This window comes from Labrus mixtus, chromosome 13 (assembly GCF_963584025.1).
Source record: "Labrus mixtus chromosome 13, fLabMix1.1, whole genome shotgun sequence".
NCBI lineage: Eukaryota > Metazoa > Chordata > Actinopteri > Labriformes > Labridae > Labrus > Labrus mixtus.
The window spans coordinates 7,903,490-7,927,837 of record NC_083624.1 but is presented as its reverse complement, the minus strand read 5'-3'; the positions used below and the strand labels follow the sequence as shown (position 1 = coordinate 7,927,837).

Sequence of the window (24,348 nt, the reverse complement as noted above, 5' to 3'; positions counted from 1 at the left end):
TTAAATGTGTCTTATTCTTTATGTGCCGCATAAAAAAAGTGCATTCCTTAAAGTTTCATGAGCAGAACGATACTTTAACTCTTTAAACTGCCAGAGTAGTTTCTTTGATCATGAATACAAAGTGTTATTTGAACACACTGTTGTCAGAACTGAGACACAAATACAGCTTATGGGAGAGGACTTTGCTGTAGGTATTCAAACTAGATCAGACAACAGACTGTGTCTTGTCTGCTTGATTTGCATGTTGGACAATAACTATTTACGTAGTATTTCAACGGAAATCTTGTGACACAACATGTTGCTAGGTACATTTCCAAGAACAAGATAAAGACTGTTATTTAATCCTGAAGCAGAAATATGGAATTTACTTTCTGAGGCAATAGTCAAATAAAACGAAAATCCATTGGGTTGTTTTCAAGCAGAAAATTGCGCTTTGTTCAGAAACCAAAAATATCAAACACTGCATGAGTAGGAGATGTTTCTTTCTAACGGTAGAGTGTAGACCCACACTAAACTAAACATCATTTCAATATTGGCATCAAAATCTTGTAAATACTCAGCTTATAGATCGTTCTAAAAGCAAGAGAATATGCACGAGGCACTGCTGAAATAATCAAACATACTTTCCAACATTTCCCCTAGGTTTGAATACCTGGTTTGACTCTGCCAGCCTCTGACCCATCTTCTATCTTTGCCCATTTGATTGGTAGAGAGATGGATGGATGGACGAACTGATAGATGGATGAATAGATGATAGAGAGATAGATGGATGCATTAACTATATTTTCTTTGGTTACGTGAGCTGCTTCTGGGTTCAAACACTACCTGTTAGACCTCCTACGGTTTATTGAGAAAGAATGTAGCAGATAGTGGACGTGTGCAAAATTAGAAATCAAGGGAATGGTACTCTTTTGTTTTTGAAATCAAGTAAAAGACTGATTTCAGGGCTTAATGTCACGTCTATTTACCAATCATATCCCATAGTTTTGCTTTGAGAGTTCAAATAAATCATGTTCAAATAAATGATTTAAATCTTCCCTTTGTCCACAGCAGTTAGTTATGGTTAGTCATCTCATGAAACAGGCTATGATTGCTGTGATGCAAAAGGTGAATATCCTGGGAACCAGATGAAAATGCACAGCCATGTTGACATTGTCATAGCAAATAAACGCTCTACTCATCTTTCACACAGGTCTCCATCTGTAATGATGTCATTTTATTTGGCATATGCAGGCTACCTAGCTACTAACTAGCCACCTAGCTTATATTTCTAATGCTACATTACATGTTTTATTGCTCCAAATAAATGGAGGTCTTGTACCTGTTTTTTTGCACAACATCCCATTTTTGGGGACTAAGCAACAAAAAGCATTGACATATAAACAGACTTACGCAATCCTGTCTGCTCAGAGGGTTGAAATGATCGTCACTGATGACATTCACAATGATGCTTTGTGAATTTTTGAGTGTGCTGAATTCTCCTCTACTCCTGGACTTCCAATAACATGGTTTGTTATGTTAGGAACTTCTCTGCAATGAACTAATGAGTGGTTTGACTGACAAATACATCTCCATTCATGATTCCCGTTAAGTAAGAAAGCACACAGTGACATCACTTTCCAATGAATGAACTCATAAAATAACTACTTCATAAGAAGAAGGCTTGGTTATTCAAGGTCTACTGTAGAAGTACTCCCTTAGAGTGAAGGTCATTATATTCTGGCTGATTCAGATTCAAAAGAACTGTACCAAAACTTATACACAGGCAAGCAGGGCTTTCACACTTGCCCCCAAAATAACAGAGCCAGGAAACTTCTCAGTCATGACTGACATCAGACTGACATCAGAGCAAAAAGTCACAAACTAAACTCAGTGATTAAACATGAGTGAAGATTACAATAGGCTATATGAGCCACATCTCCAGACAGCTGAATATATTTTTTCTTACACCATAACCCTAACCCAACTTTAGTGGCAGCTTACCAGACACAGTGCCTTTGACGTCATTTTTAGACAAACAGCTGCATCTTTCCACAGCAATTGTCAGAATCCAAAAAATCCCTGGAAGGTTGCACAAACGGCCAGCAGCATTACTCAGTCTGTCCCGAGGTCACCATACACCAGGATTCGCATGTCAAGGAGGCAGCTTTATAAAACGCTACCCAAAGCCACCTCAATGATCTATTTTTTTATGTGAGAGAACAGATGTTCTGATTAATTCCATAAAAACATTTTCATTTGCTGAGGAGTGACACCCTGGTTTAGTTTATTAGTTTAGTTTTTTTAGACAAATATAGCCTCTTTCACACATGCACTCTTAAAATTTCTTAAAAAAAATGGCTACACTGAAATCTTCCTGACTTGCCTGTTCACATATGCACCTCACAGCAGGAGACTTTCACTGTCAGGCAGGAAGGGGGTATCTCAGAAGGTGGGACATGATAGTGAAAAGAATGAAGCAGAAATGGCAATATGAAGCAGTACAGTCCACTCTCAGAACCCATTGGCAATCATCGTCTGACAGAGGACGCATGCCTCTGAAAATTAATTGAATTTCTCAGTAATTCGTGTGAAGCCAGAGGTTAGCACTTAGCAATTTCCAGGCAAGACTTCCTTTTACCACATGGTTATTACATCTGCATAAATAAACAGTTAATTCTTGGTCCAACACCCAGTTGCTCTGCTGAGTCTCATTTCAACAGAGGACTAGAACTTATACAGCGCTTCACTCTGCAGATCTGATGTTTGTTTGTTGAATTGAGGTCGGATTGATCATTTAAAGGTTTACCTTCTTGCTTAATTTATTTGACAGACCAGTGGATAGAGTAGTATCAGAAGAGAGAGAGTGGGGTTTGACATGCAGGGTCACAATTTGAAATTTGAACCCAGGCAGGCAGCTTTAAGGACTGTAGTCTCCATACATTAGCGCGCACCATAACCACTAGGCTATTGCGCTCCTATATTTGTGTTTAAAGGGTATACACCTCACATTTAAAAAAAAGAATAGCCTTGTGGAACAACAACATCAAAGATACATTTGGTTTTGCAGTACTATTGAACAGCCACAGCAGGCAGCTAACTCAACAAACATACTATAAAAACAAGACTGTACCACTTCTACTTACCTGCTTTTTTATTGAGAAACCTACGCTACAATCTTTCAATAACAACTTTTTTAAGATTTATTTTTGGGGCTTTTTATGCCTTTATTTTTAGAGATAGGACAGCGGTGAGAGTCTGAAACTTGGGAGCGAGAGATTGGGGAACGACATGTGGGAAAAGAGCTACAGGTCGGACTTGGTCCTGGGCTGCCCACTCTCATGGACTTAAGCCTCTGTACATAGGGCGCATGCTCTAACCGCTATAGGTTTTTAAATTTATGTTGTATTTCACATGTAGTTTTCTTTTAACTCATGTGAGCTGTTATGCATTTTATTTATTCTTCTGTACAGCACTTTGGTCAACTGTGGTTGTTTTAAAGTGCTTAACAAGTAAAGTTGGATTGGATTTAATAGGCTTTTTATGTAAAAACGTCAAAGATCCATAGCTTCATTTTTTTTTTTTTGAAATCTACAGAATCTCCAAAAATCTAGTTCAGTATTTTTTGGGTTAGTTCTTTAAATCGTAACTTTGACATTGCCTGCCCTCAATAGAGTTTTAAGTTAACCCTAGAACACTAACTAACATAGAGTGTAAAACTTCCCAACCAAATATATTTAAGTACAACAATACATGGCAAATTGAAGTACTCTTCTTTTATTTCCCCCTATACAAAGTCTCTAAAATTTGTGAAAAATTAGGGAATCTTTAATGAAAAATTCTTTAAAAAAATAATAATGGAGCTGGGATCTTGTTCTTTGGTCCACCTGTTCCTGAGACATGTGAGCCTTGCCCAGCGTAGGCAAAGTCTCTCAGTGCATCACTGACAACTGCAGGAAATATTTTACTCACTATCAATAACGTCGGGTGAAAATCACCCAACAGCATGCCAGTTGAAAAAAACAGGAATTGGTACGGTGGCTGGGAGGTTTCAGGCGAATGCATTTACAAAAAAACGCTTCGCAAACTCCACAACACAAATGCAAAAGAGCTGCAACACAAATGCAAAAGAGCTGCAACACAAATGCAAAGGAGTCGCAACACGTTGTGGCCAACTTCCGTTTCGGCTCTTCTGCATTCATGCTGTGGAGTTTACAAATGCAAATGCATTCACCTTACACCTCCCAGCCACCTTAGATACCCAAGGACCCACACAACTCAGACAGCAGCAACACAATGAAATTCACGTGACCACAATCACATGGGGGAAAATCACTGACCCTCTAGTTCCTCTTTCATTATGAAATCTTCTGACATTCTGGAATCTGTATGTCTTAGTCAGTTCAGACTCCCCCTCACTGAAAGGGGAACACTTTACTTGTAGCCAAACAACTGAGGTATACCTCATGACTGGTGAGCAACACCTCCCTGTTTTACGTATTATATCCTACTCTAGATCCGTCATGGCAGCGATGCCTCATATCATGCTCTAAAATTATGACAACCTGAGTCTCAGTTTATGACCTTCCTGTCAGATTTCTTATTTTAAGAATTCTTTACATTTGAGCCTATCTCATTTAGTACAGATGTGTGAAGCATTCTGTAGCCCCCTGCTGCCATTAAACTGTCAAACACATCTCTCACTCTGATAATGGATTGCGGTCACTTACAGCTTCGTGAATTGCACATCAATTGCCCCCGCTGCTTGCTCTCTCTCTTATCCTGATGGAGCTCAACTCTCTCTGTTCACTTCCTATCCCATATAAATACTGTATCGCAGTTACCACCTACGCTCAGCAGACTGAGAAAAAGTTCGTTTTAACTGCTCGTTAGAAGGTTTGTGCAACAATGTTCATTTGCATAGAAAAGGGCTGATTTTGGCACAAATTAATGTAAAATGTCACATTTAGATTCCTGCAACCAGCTCCGATGCACAGAGATGGGATGTGCTCTGTAGCACATGTCGGGGAGCATTTGGTCCTTTGTTTGTGATTTGTGAATTAGACGAAACTTCAGTTCCAGCATGTTCCGTCAAACCGACCGTCTTGTTTTTGATTGGACATGTTTTCATGTTTCTTTGGATGCTTTACTCTTGCCTGATTAACATGAACTCTGTTACAGTAGGATTTTGGTTTGGCCATTTGTCCATTAAATAAACTCAAAGTTTGCTTGGGTCCTCTTTGTGATTCTCTCTAACTTGATAACTTTTGTTGTGAAGAATCCAAAGCCACCATTGTGTGGCTCAAGTGGTAAATGAAGTTAATCAATTTGTTTTTTAATTAATCACATACAGTAAATGTCTATGTGGCCTTTATCAATGATTGGTCGCCCTCAGACGACCCCTCATTTTGGTCCTCAGATGACCTCATTTTGGTCCTCAGATGACCCCTCCAGCAACATTTCCAGTGATCTTCCTTGCAGCTGGCTTACTCGTCAACGCTTTCTGCTCCTGCATCTTTCCTAAGAACATCCTTATATAATGGGAGGCCCTTATGGTTGATGTATTGGCTCCCACAGCACCAGTTTACTGGCTGGGGCCTCCCTGTGTCTCCGGAAATGACCCACCAGTCTCATCCTCATGGATGCTACTTTCTTACTCAGCCTTGGCAACCCCAATATCATTTCTAAAAGGTGATTTGATATTATTCTTTTCTAAACTTGGTCTTGGTGAAAAATACAGACAAAGACACAAAATGGTGTATGAGGATAACTCGGAATCTATTTAAAAAGAAAACGTGTTCAGAAAATTGTAAATATGACCGATGTCTAGTGCCAGTGATGTCAGCTAACGTAAGCCGTCCTCCGTGGCTGCTAGCTGTCTCAACTCCACTGACCTAAATCTGGACTCAATCGGAGACCATTTCTAGAGCCAGGGGTCTGAAATATCCTCTAAACCAGTGGTTCTCAACTGGTCTAGCCTCAGGACCCACCACCAACTCCTTAATAATAAATTGCGACCCAAATTTCAGATTTTTTAAAATCAATTAGATTTATTTAATTTAAAAAAGGTGGATTTTTAGACAAAAATCAAAAACTCCTGGCTGAAAACGACGAAAGGCGTCTAAACCTTCACTTGGTAGGCCTGTCGGAGGCAGCGGAGCAGCAGGACCTAGTAGGCTTCCTGAGCGCCTGGATACCGTGGCTGCTTGGAGAGAGACACTTTGGAAGTCCTCTGCTCATTAAAAGTGCGTTTCGCTTGCAATCTAAAACACCGAACCGAGGAAAACCCATGCCAGTCCTAATCAAGTTTCTGAGACCAAGGGACAAAGACATCTATGGGGCGCTGATTGTAAAGTTGCGCACACTACAAAATAACAACAACATTTCTCCACATTTAGCCCTAAAACGTCACTTTTTATTCACATTTAGAGAAATATTTGTGAACTTTGTCATTCTCTTTTGTGAATAAAAATGTAAGATAATTTCATTGGCAAATATAAATGTTAAATATTATATCTAAATGTTGAATGTTTTATCTAAATGTTAAATGTTATATATAAATGTTAAAAATACATGTCCTGATTCTAAATATTTAGCTACGTTTATAAACATTTAGTTTACATTCTAAATATTTAGCTTTAGGACCCTCTGCAACAAGAAACTGAGCTACTACATGAAATCCCCTGCTACACTCCGAGTGGTGCACAACGGAGCCACCAGAGAATTCCAATCTGCAGAAACTGCACAGAAGTTTGTCCGCGAACTCGAACAATCTTAATGGGCCGTAATCTTCTGAAAAAAACCCACGGAGAGCAAGCAGCTTTATACGGAAAGATAAGTAATGAACGAATATAATGTGTGATTGCTTCAGCTGTATAAAATAAGCGAGTAGGCTACTATGACTCGGGCCCCGCCCCCTATGGGCTCGTGAAGTGGAATCTATGAATGGACGGAAAAGAAATAAAACAAAAATAAATAGCGGTGAAATTTGTATGCATGAACCATTGAGATTATGTTAACAACTGGGTGATGGGTGAGAGAGGTGCAGCGTAGTTTCTGGTTTAAGTTTGTTGCTTCTTTCATTTTATTTTCTCTCTCTCTTACTTATGAAGTCGGCTTTTTTATGAGCAGAGGGAGGGACGGTAAAGGTGTGTGCGCTTGCATTTGTGTGTACTATTTAGACTGTCCCCAGCTCTCCGCACTAAAAATCTCTTGTATCTCACCAGAACTAGGCTAAACGTTGGGGTAGAGCTTCACAGATGATTAATAGTGGTGTGGGACCTGGCAATGTTAAGGGGTAGTCAACTGGGATTACAAGACTGTTTTTCTTTCCTTTTCCTTCTTTCTTTTTACTTCTCTTCCTTTTCTCTTTTTTTCCTTTTCTCATTTAAAGACAGTATGGGAAGTGATAAATGAGACCAATCTTATTGTCAGTTGGTGCGTACCGGGGAAGTGGGAAGGGGGGGCCCAGTGCAAAAATATATGAACTTAATGGATTTGACTTCACAAATTGCTATAGGCACAAGATATATCTACAGTCAATGCCCTTCACTTTCTTTGCGTTTTATTTTATTTTTATTTTTTTACTTTCTTCCTTTTTGTCTGTACTTGTTTAATTGTGTATTTATCTTTTTTCCTGATGCTTTTACATGTGAATATACTGACTGTATTAATACATTCAAGCTGGCTTTATAATGACTAGTACTTTAACTTTTATGACATTTAATGTCAAAGGCATCAATAACCCCATGAAAAGGAAAAAGATTTTAAACTACTTAAAGACCCAAGACTGTAGTATTTCTTTTTTTTTTACAGGAATCACACTTGACAGACGCAGAACGTCTAAAACTAAAACGAGACTGGGTGGGGGAAGTGTTTTACTCTTCATATAACTCTAGTTCTAGGGGTGTGGTCATATTATGCCACAAGCAAATACCAATGAAAGTGCTTAGCCAGGAAAAGGACTCAACTGGGAGATGGATAATACTTAAATGTCATATAACTCAAGAACCATACACACTTATTAATATCTATGGCCCAAATAATGACGATGCTCTATTTTTAAGACATTCTATTAGCTGCTGCACAGATTTATGGAAAATGTATTATGGCTGGGGATTATAATTTGACACTTAACCCCTCATTGGATAAAACAAACAAGAACCCCCTCTCACTAAGCACTGCAGCTAAGGCCCTCAGGGAAGGTATGCATGATCTGGGCTTGGTGGATACTTGGAGAACACGTAATCCACTGGAGAGAGAATTTTCATTCAGCACACAACAGCTACTCTAGAATAGATCTGTTCCTAATATCCAAAACAATGCTTCACAATGTAATACTATGTAAATATAAGGCGGCAACCTTATCAGACCATTGTCCTTTAAAATTGAGAGTAAGACAAAACTTAGAGCGCCCCAGACCTCACCGACGGAGATTTAAACCATACCTCCTTAACGATCCTGAATTTGTTGTCTTTATAGAAAACAAAATTGATGAGTTTTTGGAGGTCAACACCAACTCTGCCTCCCCAAGCACCATATGGGAAGCTCTGAAAGCCTTCTTGAGAGGACAGATCACATCTTATGGCTCTCATCAGCAAATAATCAGCAGACAACACTTAAATATATTAGAGCAAGAAATCCATGAACTGACCATGCAGACCTCAATAGAGCTGAAATAGCCAATTTGCTAAAAAGAAAAAGACTTGAATATTGCAATCTAACCACTGGACAAGCAGAAGCAAATATGGCAAGAACTAAATATCACTACTATGAAAAAGGAGATAAAACTGGTAAACTTGTTAGCTGGCAAATCAGAAAAGAGGAAAGCTCAAAAATAATAGATTCAATACGAACTAAAGATGGCGACATTGTAAACAAGCCTGATGAGATAAATCAATGTTTTGAAAGCTTCTATCACAGTCTGTACAAATCTGAAAACCAAATAGGTAGAAACAAAAAGTGTGAGGATTTTTTTTGGAAATATAGAAGTAACTAAGCTCTCAGAAGAAATGAAAAGTAGTCTTGATCATGAAATATTGCTAGAAGAACTTAGTAAGGCAATTCAAAGCTTGCAATCAGGAAACGCCCCTGGCCCAGATGGCCTACCGACCGATTTTACTATACGATTCATGGGTCAACTGTGCTGCTCTCTTTGTGTACTTGCAGTAACTTGACGCATTAAATTACACAGAGTCTGTATTTTTCCCGCGTTTTGGGGGCATGTTCCCATCAAAGGGTAAACTCTGCAGGTTACACAACATCAACCGACTCTTGTGAGGAAATCCAAAGAGAAGATTCCAGAAAGATGTGTCAGTCAGTCAACCAGGTCTAAGACACACAAAAAAAGATTCCTGGGCTTTACTGTGAATGAACCTTACTTACTGTAGAAAAGTTAGGCCCTAATCTTAAATGATTGTTGGACTGGTTTTGATTACCTTTACCAAATATTATTGTTGACCAAAAGGCTTTACACAACCTTGTAATCCATCAGATATCATCTGACATCTGCAGGAAATGAAAGGATCCCACGAAAGACTTTGTTTTCTGTGCATTGCCTTCGTCTACAATTCTACACTTCATAAGCAGACACTTTATTTTACATACATCAGAGAGTAGATACAACACAAGCAAGGATCTAGAGAGGAGGAAACAACGTCAGTAAGCACAAACAAACAGCTTTAAGTCCGATTGAGACACACAGGTGCTGACAGGAAGTGCTCAGAGGCAAAGCACGACATCGACAGCTGTTCATTAGAGTTCTAATCAGCATCAAAACCATCCTCAAACTGCGTTACCCGTCATTTTCATCATCATCATCATCATCATTTAGGTTGCAGGTATTCATGAAAGAGCTGGGTCTTTAGCTTTTCATCTTCAAAAGGAAATATGGAGTTGATGTTGTGAGTCAATGTACAAGTCTATTGTTTAATTGCACGTTTAATTTTGCGTCATGAAGGGGCTTCTTTAAATCTTTGTTCGGGTTGATATATAATTCTTGGAGGGGAGGCAGCAGCCCTGAAAAGGACCTTCTAACTCCTGTTGAGTTTTAGTACAGCTCGCTTTCTTCCTTGTCCTATCAGTAGTTCAGTAATTAGTTGAGACAGAGGTTTTTGAGGTTTGTCCAGCATTTTGCCTGCTGTTGACACAATCTTAGAGAGTTTATTCTTAAATCCACAGCTCAAGTGACCGCACCAAGCAGGACGATGGAAAGTTAAGACGCATTCAACAACTCATCTGTACACCAGTTCTAAAATTTTATGGCCTTCTTGAAGGCATACTCTGTATTTTGAGAGAAGCTAAGCTGGCACTCCCAAACTGTGCAGCGGTATTTAAAGTTTTCCACAGCTCTGGAACCACTTACTTATTTACATGCAAAATCCTTCAGTTGATTTTTCTCCTCTGTTCTTCTTTAAAAAAAAGATTTTATCACTGTGTGAAATGTGAGAAGCCACTTAAATAAAGTAATATTAATAAACGATACTATTTAAAATAGTGCAAATTCTATATCTTGTATAAGACATCCCTGTCTGCATTAATACAAGACGAGGTTTAACCCACAACACGGCTCTGCACACAAAGATATAGAACGTGTCATTTTGTCACATATTGAAAACTTAAAGTAACTTAAAGTAGCTGCAAAAAACAGATCAAATCAAATCAGTTACTGCAGATCAAGTCAGCTGCAGATGTGGATTTTTAAAAAAAAGTTCTTATGCACTACAACTGTGCTGATATCTGTGACCTTTACATCCTCTTCTGATCATTATCAACCTTCTGAAAACTTATGAGCTGATCTGTTTTCTTCTTCTTCACGTTTTGGATTTTTACAAAGTATTTGCCAAGGTGGGAAAGAAAATGTAGTAAAAAAAAAAAAAAATCTCCTTATTATGTTAAAGTTGTAACCCCTTTGATAAATAGAGAATGACAGTTCCAGTGAATAAAGACACTCCGGCATCTGTGGAACACAGCCTGTTCTATGAAATGCCGGCTTTATACCAGGAGGAAATCCAGCAGTTGTTTTTTTCGACCTGCCTGCACACAACAGGAAAATTCCTTGAGTATTAGCAAGTCAACTTAGTACTGACTTAATTACAGTACGTGTACAGATAACAACCCCATTTGGTATCCATTTATCCAAACATCTTTCCGAGGAAATGTGCCCAAAGATCCTGAAGTAACAAACAAAAAAAATCTTTAAAACTTCAGCATAAGTGACCTGTTTTCACTTCAGTCTTGAGTCTCCCTGTAGGCACTGACGGCATATGGTACCTCAGATTCTTCCACAGTTTTCTGTTAGAGTCTAATTTCTTGAGTTTATGGACTCCAGCTGAGGTGGTCCTCCACTTCAGAGCTCCTTGTTTCCTCTTTATGTAGCGCAGAGACTCTGGCAGGAGACTGTAATCCACCGGGCCGTCTGATAGAACAGAGGAGAGCGTTAACTATAACCAGAAAAAGATACTGACAAATATTTATCAAGTGCTAAAAGTAGTTATTGAGAAATCCCACTATTCACTGCTAAGAAGATTGATACCTTGCATGTCTTTATGGTAATGATGAAGCTGAGCCATAGCCGCCCCGACAGTGTTTAGTATTTAAAACTGCAGATTGCCTCAACTCCTATTACCAGAAGGCCGGGAGGTGCATGATAATAATAAGATAACCCTAACTTCAATCGACATCAAAATTTGAAACCACATCCGACATCAATACTGTCAGATTCCTCTTCTACTAAGTCACAGCAGATTTTGTCCTTACCGATCTCCACCAGAATCACTCGCAGGCTGTTCCGAGTCAAAGCGTCATAAAGGCCGACTTTGTGCTCGTAACACAGCTGGTTCAGGTTGTCACATATGGGAACTTCTTCGGTTTTGACTTCACTGCAGGATTTCTCCAAAGGTGACAGGATAAGTATCAGTCTGCGACACTGGCTCAGTGTAGCAGCTACAGCATCATGCACCGCTGTAAGAGATGAAAGATGGCAAATAAAGAAATATGTCATCAGTGTGGGGGAGTAAACGTATCTCTACAAAGTGAAAGCAGCCTGGTATGAAGGTAATAGGATAAACATTTTTTGAATAATGAAATGACTGGTGTTTTATTACTAAGACTTCTACCTAAAACACGTTCTGTCTTTAAAACCAATAACTTTTCCGATGCACAAGATTAGATTTCAAATTTCCTAAACTCCTTTTAGGTAGCAACTTCTTGGGATCTTATGGAATCAAATGTTTTGATTTCAGTGGCATTTTTTATTTTTTATTTGGTCAGTGTTCAATGTCAGTTAAGCTACATTTCATAGGTTGCTGTAAAATATTCCTTTTCTCCAAAAGGACCAAAAACAAAGAAGTCAGTGTTGTCCTTAAATGGGCATAATTTAATTTGACAAAACTTACAGAACCACCTGTATACTAAAACTGGTATTTCAGTTATGGAAGAAATTAAATTATATCATTGACAACCTGAATATTATCAGTAATATATTCCTTCAGGTCTAATGTGAACCTGTTGTCCTGTGGAGTTTTTCCACTAGAGGCACTGTGTAGTTTTTAACAACAGCTCTCCCAATTTTGGGTCAGAGCAAAGCGGCAAATTTAAGTGTTGAGGAATTAAAATAATCCAGAAGTGCAAAAAAGTGCAGTTCCTCAAGTGTCCACATGAGGCTGGCTCCAAAAGCCAAGGAATCCCAATTAGGCTCCATATTAAAATGCCCATTTTTACAGCAGAAACAAACAAATTCACAGTCTGGTTCAAAAAACTAATTTGGCATCCACAACTCGTGTTTTTATCAGAATAATTTTTTTTATAAATCATCTGTTTTGATTTAATTAAGGAGTTATTAATTATTAGAGTATTTATATATATATAAGAGTTATTCATAGATTTGCATAATTAGGGGTGTGGCTGAAATGGCTGAGTGGGCACTTTGTAGCTGTTTGCGATGTAGCTTAAGGCCCACCTCAACTCCACCTCCTTGCCTGATATTAGACTGACTGAAAGTTCGGTTGACAAAACATTTCTAATCCTGTGACCGCCATCTTTGGGCTTCAAAAGGCCAGACACTAATCAATTACATCATTCACACTATGTCCATTATTTATACAGTCTATGAAAAAAAAAAAATTCTAGCTTCAGAGATGTGATTCAGATGAGTCTCTGTTCCTGACCTTCTCCGGGGCAGTCGTCTCGTCCCCTGATGTACAGGGAGAAGCCGTGTTTGTTTTCCAGCTCCTCGGGCAGGATCTGCATTGCGAACCTCGCCGTCTCTGCCAAACTCTGAGTGTCAGGGTGCATGAAACTCACATAGGCATCATAGAGCTTCCCATCTGGAGCTGTGGAGAAAACAGCATCTATCTTAGCCAAGCTTAGCCAAGTTATGTATCAACATGAGTGCGTATCTCGTCTCTTAAACATCCAAGTCTGCGGTTTTAATCTTTTATTCCTTCCATTGGGCCTTTGTTTGCATCTATTTCATTATGCTTACATATTACTTGTTTTTTTCTGTATGTCAACCAGCTCACTGTTTCCTAAGGTCAAACTGGTAGTTTCCTTGATGTGAAATTAAGTAAACATTAGAGTTCCAGGCAGTTTCCACTGAGATGATTCAGCAGAAAAAGCACATAGACATTCACCTTGTTGTTTTGCGAAACCTCTCGACAGTTTCCTGTAAGCCAGCACCAGATCGATTCTAAAGAAGATGAGGGCAGTCGCCAGGATCAGAACGGTTAGCGGGACGAGGATGCAGAGAGCCAAGCTGGTGTAGAGGGCGCTGCGGTCCGCTGCAGGGAGGAGGAGGAGTAGTTTATACTTCCATATCTGCTGTTTGGTGTCTCATATAACTAAACTGTATTCAAGCACTCTAGGAAGGAGTGATGCGTGATGCGTTTCCAGGAAACTAGCAGTTCTTTTGTGCATCATATTTCAAACAATACAGCCTTTCATGCTTTGAAATGAACTCAACATTAACGTCTTCAAACATTTTTCAAGTGTTGGGACCATATTTCACTTTATTTATACAGCACCTATTAAAACAAGCAAAATCAAGAAGAAAATCGAGCAACTACATAATAACTAGAATGATTAACCCAAACAACATAAAAAGCCAAGCAACACAAGAGCCGACAACATGACTCAAATATTACAATAAATAAAATAGTATAAAATACTATTGAAAATGTTTTCATATGTCCCGGCAGAAAGAGTTTGTGAACCACTGCACGTATAAAGCAATGGATTATTCTGGATAAAGATCCATGTTGTTAATGGTTGAACATCCTAAAAACTGTTTATTTCTCCGTTCTGAGAGCAGCAAACAGGGCACGGAGTTACATTTTCTCAACCTGGGTTACACCTTCTTCACCTTTTTCTACTTTTTTAAGGGCACTGTCTCTTCTAGTGTTTCCTGATATAAATCTTAAAATGTTATCATGAAAGCACTTTCAACAAGCCTGTAAACTTGTTGGATTTCATCCACTGAAGCCTCCTGAGCATTTCTGAAAATTGCTGGTTAAGTTACCTTCTTGAAGATGCACAAAGCCGACTTTCACTCCATTTAGGGTCATAACATGGCAGCCGATGGGGACGTTCAAGAATCGACGGTGGACCTTGGAGATAATCAGAGTGGACATACCGTACACACGGCCACTGACATGCGAACTGAAAGTGACAGAACAGATCAGTCATGAATCAGTTTGTCCCTTTAAAAAACAGGCAGACAAGGGAAATGGCATTGATTTGGTCCTCATGCTTTTGTTTTGTAAATGAAGCAAAAAGAGACAGAAATGTTTTTTTTTTTTCTGTTTGAAGATATTTGAAAGAAGCTGTCAATGGTACCAAAAGCGGTCTGTCAGATCCCCACTTTTATTTGGAATAAGATTGGCTGTAGAGCAATAGTGATTAATTGGCTGACAAATGTTGTTTATTGGCTTTCAGCCTAATGTGCTCTTTCAGTCATTTTTCACAAGTGTTGACACAAATGCTCGAGTGTTGGCTCAAAGAACTAACAAGCAGAGACTCACTATTTCCAGGACTCTTGGAATCCCTCATTATCCTCAACGAAGGTCCCGCCAACAGTCCAGTAAATGTCATCCTCAATGTCCTCTCTGAAGCCGATGTAAGCCAAACACTTCAGCTCAGCTTTTCCTCCTGTTCATCACAGAAGTGTACAAAAAAAAAACAGCTGTGAGTCTACATAGCATAGTTCTTTTACAAATGAATCACAATCACATGAAAACTCTTTAACACACAAATCAGAAACAAATATCATGCAACCTTCTGTATAGGCTACTACATAAAAAAAACTAGGTGACACTTAATGTAAATGTAATCTCATACCTGACAGACATACAGTGTGTGTGTACATGTGCGTGGTGTGTGTATGTATGTGTGCATGTATGTGTTACTATGACAGTGGTCAGAGTTTGTGATACTTGCCCACTTCAACTATGACCACTTCCTGTTGAGGGGTCACAACCTTGGCCTCTGGAGTAACTGTTCCTACAATTCAAAAAAGAAACCGTATACTCAGTATAACATACATTAATACAATACTCATCACACACATTATACAATCAGCTTGTCATGATTTGGTTTTGTATTTGAGTTTCCCTGTTTTAGCCCAGTGTTGCTTGTTTCCCTTGTGTGTTAATGTTCCCTAGTGTTGCTGGTTTTTCCCTTGTGTGTTTCCTAGTTTTGTCTTCAGTGTTTTCTGTTTTATTTTGTCATTTATTATCCTTGTGTATCTCTGTGTTCTGGTGTGTTTTGTTAGAGTCTTACTTTCTGTGTGTCTTTAGTGTTTCATGATTTAGGTTGTAGTTGTCCTCAGTGTTTATTGTATTCCTGCCTCTGTGTGATTGCCCTGATTGTCCTCACCTGTGTCTTGTTAGTCTCACCTGTGTCTGATTACCCCATGTCTATTTAGTCTCTGTGTTTCTGCCCTTCCGTGTCAGTTCATTGTTGTGAGTTACCAGTGTTGTTTGTCGTATGTTGGAGTGTCAGTGTTTCCTAGTGTTTCTCAGTGCTTGTCAATTTTTGGATTTTCTCAGTTTGGACATTTTGATAGATAGCTTTAGTTTTTTCCTTTTTGTTTAAATAAATAGTTTTATTAGTTTATTCTGCACTTGGGTCCACCTCCCTTGTTTTACACACCGAACCGTAACACTGCTGACACTGTACGAAGAGGGAAAGCCAAGTTAACTATGAGGTTAAGCTGGCTTGCAGATAATGGCATTCAAGGTTTTGATCTAGAGAGCTCCATTGATTTAAAAAAATAACTGGTCATTTAAATGATGAAAAAATGTAAAATGATGTGTTGTCAGTAGTCCTGCATGATAGTATATGGTATAGTACAAGTAGTGATTTACATTTTTAGCAGTGTTTACCCTACCATTCATTCTGCAGTCCCCCCCATGTCAACCTGATGACACTTACAGGACGTACCGTCAGTAATAGTTAGCTTGATGCTGCGTGCCGCCGTGTAATTCCTGCCGTCTAAGCTTATATCCACCAGGCAGGTGTAAATCCCAGCATCCCCCCGTGAGGCTGACAGCAGTCTCATGAAACCATCCTCTTCCACAGAGATGGGCTCTCCCTGACGATTCACAGGGCCGCAGTCCTGCACACATAAACACATGAGGAGGATGAAGGGGAAACCTTAATTATGCATTACTTTTAAAAATCCAGCTGCCGAGGTAAAGAGAAATCATAAAGGCAGTAGGCAATTAAGGGACAGAATCAACCTTAAAGTGTACCTTATCTGTTTGTAACTGAGGCAATAAAGCATTCTTGTGCAAAATACATAAAAAATGTCATCAAATATGAACTACCTTGTTGCTTTGTTTAATACACTCTTTTCACATATTTTTTTTTCCCTTTTATCCAGTCACCAGCTCGGATCAGAATTTTCCTCATTTTTTTAACCACCCATCCATCCATCCATCAATCCATTTTTTCCATCCAGTTTATCGCCATGTCAATCACAGGGCTGACATATCTCTACTCAAAAGTTGTAAAGAATTTGAATGAGGATTTTAAGTTACTGTATGTTACATAGTCATTCAATCTTTTGGTATGGATATATAAGATAAGATAAGATCAAAGTGTATTGATCCCCCATTGGGGGAAATTTTGTTGTTACAACAGCTAAAAAAACAGGAATATAATCAGGCCCTCTGGTGAACCACATGTCTACTATATCTGCAGAAACAGCATAGTACAGTTGTTATCATCAACATATTAAGCATTTTCTTTTACAACATTTCCTCTGATGTCAGTACAATTTCACTGTCCTGATTTGTACTGGAGGGGGCAGTGTTGTGTTCAAAAAGAAAGCAAAAATCAAGAAATTTAAATCTGTTTTCAACCATTCATGAGGAACACATTTTTAATGTTGCTAGTCTGAAGTCTTTGTACTGAAAACAAGCTAAACCGAGAGCTCACTAAAGCAAGAAAGTAAAAACAGTGAAGCACACAAATGTAGTGAAAGGGGCTGGTGACATCATGCAGCTGTGTGTACCTTCATCCATCGTATACTCCTTGTGCTATTCAACCCAAAGATCTCACTCTGTTTGCAAGGCAGACCGTCACTGACAGCCTGTGGGATGGATATGGTCTCTAGTGGATCAGGACACTTTCCACTTGACACTGACACCCCAACTTTAATCCTGAATGAACCAGTTTCATCCCTGAAGAGAAGGAGACAATGAGATAGCTGGAAGACAGGACACCTTGAGCTTCAGCAACACATGACCCTATACTGTATAAATAAAGCTTGATTGATTGACAGTGCACTTGGAGAGATTAGACAAGTAGACCAAGTTGTAAATGTATATTTTCACAATTTTTCCGTCTGATTTATTCAGACATGAAGCCCAAACAGGAAATTGTTAAAACACTAAAGAATAGGATATCAGAGAGCGCACAGACTAAATAAAAGAGTAATAAAAGATAAAAGTAAATTTAAAAGAGATTTATAAAGGATTTTTTTCCAACAGCAATCATTGGGGAAATACACCACAGAGTGAGATAAGTACTCAGGATACTGTTTTTACATTCCCGACTCGTAACTGTAATATTTGTACTTTGTACTATTTCAAATGCAATACCTGTAACGAGTTTAACTTCACATTTAACTTGTTGATACATGCTGCTGTGATGATGCTGGGATAATCAATGAGAAAAATGTATTTTTAACTTAAATATCCTTCAAAAACAAAAAAGGTGATGCACAGTAATCTATCAATTATCTATCCAGGAAGTGCTGTCCTCCATCAAAAGTTTAGACAAAAGTTTAAATTTCCTGGTTCCAGCTTCATAATCACAATATTTTGCAGCTTTGCTTTCTTATTTATGAGCAAATATATCTCTAAGATTTGTACTGTTTGCATGGATAAAAGAGGCAACTTGAATGCAAAATCATGATAAGCATTTGTCACAACTTTTTCCACGTGTAATGGATCAAACAATTAATGGACTATTCTGGAAAAATAATCCAAGGACCAACAGCTAGCTGAAACTTGCAGTCCAATGTCAAAATTCATGTTGGAAATATTATCTTTATGAAAGTTTAAAATGTTTGAGACAATGAGACATGTCGTTTTAACTGTATGATCATTCTGAAGGTATTTTGTTGTAGCATTGAACTAAATTGGATTATAGAAGTGTGTGATGTGTTGTGGTAAAGTAGCTTTCGGCTCTGTATGCAGCCATGTCAGGAAATCAGTGAAACTTGTTTCGTTATGCAGAAGCTTCTGTACCTTTTCTCGCATGTGTAGGATCCATTATGAGACACCTGTACGGGTAGAAACCACAGTAACCCGTCCCTCACTTCCACTCCAGTAGGCAGGCTCTGGTTGTGTCTCCCACCTCGTCTCCAAGTTATGTTGGTGTGAGAATCAGCATCGGGACACCTCAGCATGAAGAGACGTCCAGCACTTACATGGTAGATCTCTGCCTCCCCACTGTGGTCTATATGTGATAGTGCAAAAACGGAGACCAGTCTGTTTTTATTGAATGTCAAGGCGAGGGTAGAAAATTGAAGACACACATTTACACGGATGACATGATTCATGATTCAGCTTTCGGTTTTCATGTGTTAACAGGCACAATTGAGCATGTTGTATGGATGTTTTTTTTTATTATTCAGTGTGGTTGTTTACTAATCAGTCTGTATAACATTGGTTTCTCCTTTTCGGTCGGTTATGTCCAAGCTGCGCCAAAACCATTGCCCCAAGAGGTATTAATAAAGAACTTTTAATTGAACTTGTGCTTTCACATTCACCGCCAGAAGGTGGCACTGCTGGACTAACAATCTGATGCTGCATTCACATAAAAAAGGAAGAACAAGTGTTCTAACCATAGACTGTAATTGGCTGTATAAGAGATGATGAGGTTTTTGCTGTTGTACAACTGAACTACGACTGTAATTCTTTTTTCATGTTTATCTTTTTAGTCACATGTGATTATTCAAGCCGTAGATTATTTTCCGAGTTGAAAGTTTATATTTATGTGCGTACGTGAACGCAGCTCTGCACGAGACGGTTTTCTTGGCGGGCGATCTAAATCGTTGCGTTATTACCTTGTCATTACCTTGAGTTAACTACAACAGAATTAAAAGAAAGAAGCAAAATAAGACACAGGCGACCACCACTACCCTAAAATGAAGGGGAAAAAAAGGCTAATTGACATATTTTTTTTTGACATTTCGGAGGATGGAAACGGCGAAACTGCGGGAGCTGTGATGTTTGCACTGATGCTAGCTAACTTCTAGCTTGAATAAACGAGCTACCGTTTGGGACAAGTGAGGAAATGTGAAGTGTAAGGAACCAGGGTAAACCATAGACTGTAAACATCAGGGATAAGCCCTGGAAATTGAGTATGGAGACCAATGCTTATGCAGATTGACCACACACGCAAGGTAAGACAGCTGGTTTGTTTCCGACTGCTAACATTCACGACAAGCTTTGCGGCAGTTAACTGATTAGGGGCTGTGTAATTGGTTGTGACTTACATACAGATTACATCACTGTAAAAATATATATGTTGGGTTTTTTGGTGTGTAAACAGAAAGCTTTGTAACTTGTTGTCTTTAATATCATGTCACCATGTTCTTGGTAAATGCTGGCTTCAGAGGGTGACATTTATCATAAGAAATATGTCTTCAACTAAAGTACAGCATGACTGATTGGTCGGCCATTTAATTTACCCTGAAGTTCGCCGTGCAGTGAACAGTTATCTAGGCCCCTTTGTTTGCAATTTGTGGCTGATGGCATTCACATGTCTTTAAGCCTGTCTGAAGTTGGTCTTCTTGTGGTCTTAAACTGTGCTTCAGTTATGTGTAAAATATAAATTTCCACAAGTTTACAAAGTTGCAAACGTGAACACATTTTGGGGAGATTTTTTTTTTCTTTTGCATAATGACAAATGATTAGGGTTGCAAGATATGCAACCCTATGCAACATTAAACGTTTTTTTGCATCCCACCTTTCAGTTTCTTTAAAAAAATATATATAAAAGGCCTATACTGTGAAATTGTTTTGGTCTGTCCCCTAAAACCCTAAATTATATCGTTTGATAATTGCTTTTGTTGTCCCAGAGTTAACAGTGATTGTGTTTTATTGGAGCATAATATAGCAGCAGATTGTCTGTTGTTTGATTGTCAGCTCCTGTGTACATTTGCAAAGGGGAACATCCAGGAAAAGTTGTAAACCATATCAAACAACCAACACAAACAACACGTCACTAACCAGAAATGATGTTGGCAATCTATTATCAGCTGATTGCACAAGATTCTTCTGCAAGGGCAAAGAGCTTAAGTAAACCTGGGATAAAGGCAGTACTAGAGGACTGTACTAAGTGTAGTTTTAAGCAGCAGGTTCTTGTTTGTCTCTCAGTTCAAGGCAAACATGGTTGTTGTTAGATGGAAACAAGGATTTGAAAGAACCATTCATTTTTGCATGTTGTATCCCATCAACCTTAGATGTTATTTCTTTGAATAAGTGGGAATTTTTTTCACAGAGCACAAAATGTATTGACTGGAAAAATTTTTGAGGCAGCCATTGTTTCCCCACTATCTTATGATTTAATAAAAATCGTCCTGTAGAGACTTGAATCTGGTCTGGCGGAGAATATATCACAGTGCACAAGCCATCATGTTTCTTTAGTGGGTTTGATTTGTTTTTGACCACACAACTTGGCTTTACTTTAGCAGACTCATACGTCATATAAGACTGACGACTCAGATACTAAAACTTTCACCAAGCAGGACCCTTATTTACTGTAGTTGTTTTCAAAAGTCAATCTTAGAAGCTATGACCTATTTCAAGCCTTACACGTAGAAGTGTTTGATTGTGTAACCTCACACTAAGAGTACAGTTTCCTCTGTGAAGCGGTGCTGACGTCTTTCATGTAAGAGATTTCCTGGAGACTCAACCGTAAAAGAGTTAGAGTAAATGTTTACGTATTCGGCCCATTTAGTAAGAGAAGTGACAGGTTGAAGCCTGCTTTTTGTTTTAACCGCAAACAAATGTGTCTCCAATACACTATGGCCGTCAAGCTGGGCAATAAACAATTTAATCTAGCAACATGATTTTTTGTTGTTTGGAAGATGTAAAAAACAAAAACTAATTTAATGTTTCTGTAACTCGGAAAATTACAATACAGAGCTTCTTCTTTGAGCTCCGGTTGTAATACAGGAGTAATGCCTGGAGTATTTTCACACATAATGTAAAATGTCAGCATGATGGCAAGCACTAGCTCAAATACAGTGAGTTGGCTCCCAAAAGGTCTTCTTTGTCGTCCTAAGTTGTTCAGTTTTGCAATATGTGACCATAGACTGTAATTGATAGTGGAAGAAGCCTGAGTGAAGTCACCCACTGGTTACTGCAGGGGGCTTTGGGGGCGCGTTTTTGGTGTTTGCCGTGCTGGAAATGCTGTCTCAGACTAACTTTTAGTCAGCCCAACGACAGGGTAAGAGCTGCTGAGGTGGGTTTTAAGCCTCCTGACAAACTGTTACATTATGCCTAACTATACATAACTTGTATCGTTCATAAAATCAAAACAGATGTATTATTAAAAAAAATCCTCCCTTGTACAATGTGTGCCGATAAAGTCTATACATACTCAGACCAGGCTGTAAACATATTCATTTCTGCTGTTAAAATGGTCATTTTTAATGGGTGTGTATGTGACATCTGGGTATTTTGGAGCCTGGAAACCACTGTTTTAAAGGTTGTTTTAAGCCAAGTTGAAAGTTGTAAAAGACCTCAACAGCCTGAAAACTAGGGCTGTTCCCAGCCAACTAATTTCCTAGTCGGTTCCACGGAAATTTAAATTCTATCTAACTGACTATAGTCAAAAGATATGAAAACACACAGAAAACAGTTTAAATTGAGTGAAATTTAAAAAAAATTGTCTGTGGGTAAGCAATGTAATTTGCTTTGCTGAGTGTCGCTTACTTTAGACCAGCCGTCAGTCCTCCCTGCAGCTTTACATCCTCATGCCTCAGCTTTTGATTACTATTTGCATAATTGAAAAAGCGTGTTTTTGTTCTGTACCAGCCCTGTGTGAAGGAAGCTAAATAATGAAATATAAAATTATCCCTATTTGATTGCCTGGTACAGCACTGCTGTTTCAAAGGACTGGAATAGGGTTACATTTGCCTTTTGTGGGGTTTGTTTATGTCATGATGACATGTCTTAAAGTGTGTAAAAACTTTTGCGAAGTTTCAAAATCTTGTGTTACAGTTTCATTATCTCTGAGGTGTTTGTATGCTTTAAACAGGTTATACTTGTTGAGAGTTGAGTTTAGATGAAATTCCCAGCGTACAATTCTGAAGCAGGTTTCTCAAGTGTCTCTTTAACAGTGTCTCAAAAACAGGAAAAACAGTAATTCAACATGAGGTCTATGAACCTACTTTCACTTCATTGTTTAACAAATGTGGTTTTAATATGTTAACGTCTCATAGACCTTATATCTTCATACCTTACATTCTAAGAGCTAAAGATTTTTAACCTTCCCTCGTTGCACGCGTTTACAGTTTTAAAGTCCATATTAACCCTTTTAAGGAATACTGAAACTGAAAAATGCTCTAACCTGTAAATCAACAACTATTGTAAATCAATTATTAACAGCTTTGAGTTATACATTTCCTTTTACACAGCATGAGTCTGGTTTTAGAAATGAGTGAAATCAGAACTTTCTTCAGTCTATTAAGGGCTGAAAAGAATTGTGATTATGAGTACTTACTGTGTGCAAATCCCAGAGACAACAGGGCAGCCAGAAGGAAGACCCAACCTGCCGCTGCCATGGTCCTCATCTGTTGGCAAAAACTGGCTCCATTACACAAAAGTCTTGTGTGAGCTTTCAGACTCTGGTCATGTTTTCAGTCGCACGTACTCTGCAATAAATCAGGGTACTTGACACATTTCCTGAAGGGTGAACTAGCTTAAGTTCTCCCAGTAAAGGGAAGTGAGACATGCAGTTCAAACAGCACGCACTAGGTAGGCAAGGAGCAAACTCTCCGAGTAAAGTCCCAGGAAGTTCCACTGATTGGCTTTTATTTGGAAGAGGAGCTCTCTATCTTCAAGAAATTATTCAGCAGTCTTTGTCATTCACTGAAGTACTTTTATTCTAAACTTGCAGTGTGGTTTTCCTATAATATTGCTTTTTAACCCTTGTTGTACTAAAATATTTATGTTTTTATCTTGTCTAATTAATCAGTTATTATAGTCATACAATTTGAGCGATACAGTACTTTTACATAATGAATCACTAAATGATTTTGATTAATACCATTAGGGCCAGTGTCAGCTAGATCAGGGCCAAAAAAAACAGCCGGAACTGACCCAAGCTGTGCGCTGGATAATGTACAGTGAGCTGGTCATTGTATAGGAAATAAACACCTACAGGATGACACAAAACAGAGAGCATCATCCTGTCTGGGGTTAACAACCTACTCACTGTATCACACCTTATTTGCATCTTAAGTTGAACATAAGCCCTCTTGACTTAGAACTTACCTTGATATCATTATTTCTTTATAGAAAAAATTATCCATAAATATATTGAGTATCACCAGTTTTGGTCCATGTTGCCTAGCCCTACCCAAGATACATTTTTCATATTTCACTGACAGTCAGTTAGTGAAAGCTGTTAATTTAGTCATGACTGTAACAAGGTACCCTACAAAGCACTGCTAACCCTTTACATTCCAGATCAGTGAGACACACTCATTAACAATACAGTGGTGACGCAGGTTATATCAAATAAATGTTGTATACATAATGAAAGTTCATACACCTTTATGTAAACTCAAGACTTCTACACATGAAGCAGGGAAAACTTCCTTAAAGAGCCTCATATGCTGCAGACTGT

At 38.6% G+C, this 24,348-nt stretch overlaps 1 protein-coding gene across 1 annotated transcript; it reads right to left on the bottom strand.

Annotated features, from left to right (window-relative positions):
- Window positions 1–10,684: 10,684 nt before the first annotated feature.
- Window positions 10,685–23,508, bottom strand: LOC132987538 (interleukin-1 receptor type 1). Its single transcript, XM_061054654.1, has 11 exons — window positions 23,221–23,508; window positions 18,732–18,942; window positions 17,492–17,660; window positions 16,417–16,591; window positions 15,408–15,474; window positions 14,997–15,128; window positions 14,495–14,634; window positions 13,611–13,757; window positions 13,146–13,310; window positions 11,737–11,940; window positions 10,685–11,395 (listed from the first exon to the last, which is right to left on the bottom strand). Exons 1-11 carry the CDS (start codon window positions 23,288–23,290, stop codon window positions 11,184–11,186), a joined length of 1,692 nt encoding a protein of 563 aa, XP_060910637.1. The 5' UTR covers window positions 23,291–23,508; the 3' UTR covers window positions 10,685–11,183.
- Between the last annotated feature and the right edge of the window lie 840 nt (window positions 23,509–24,348).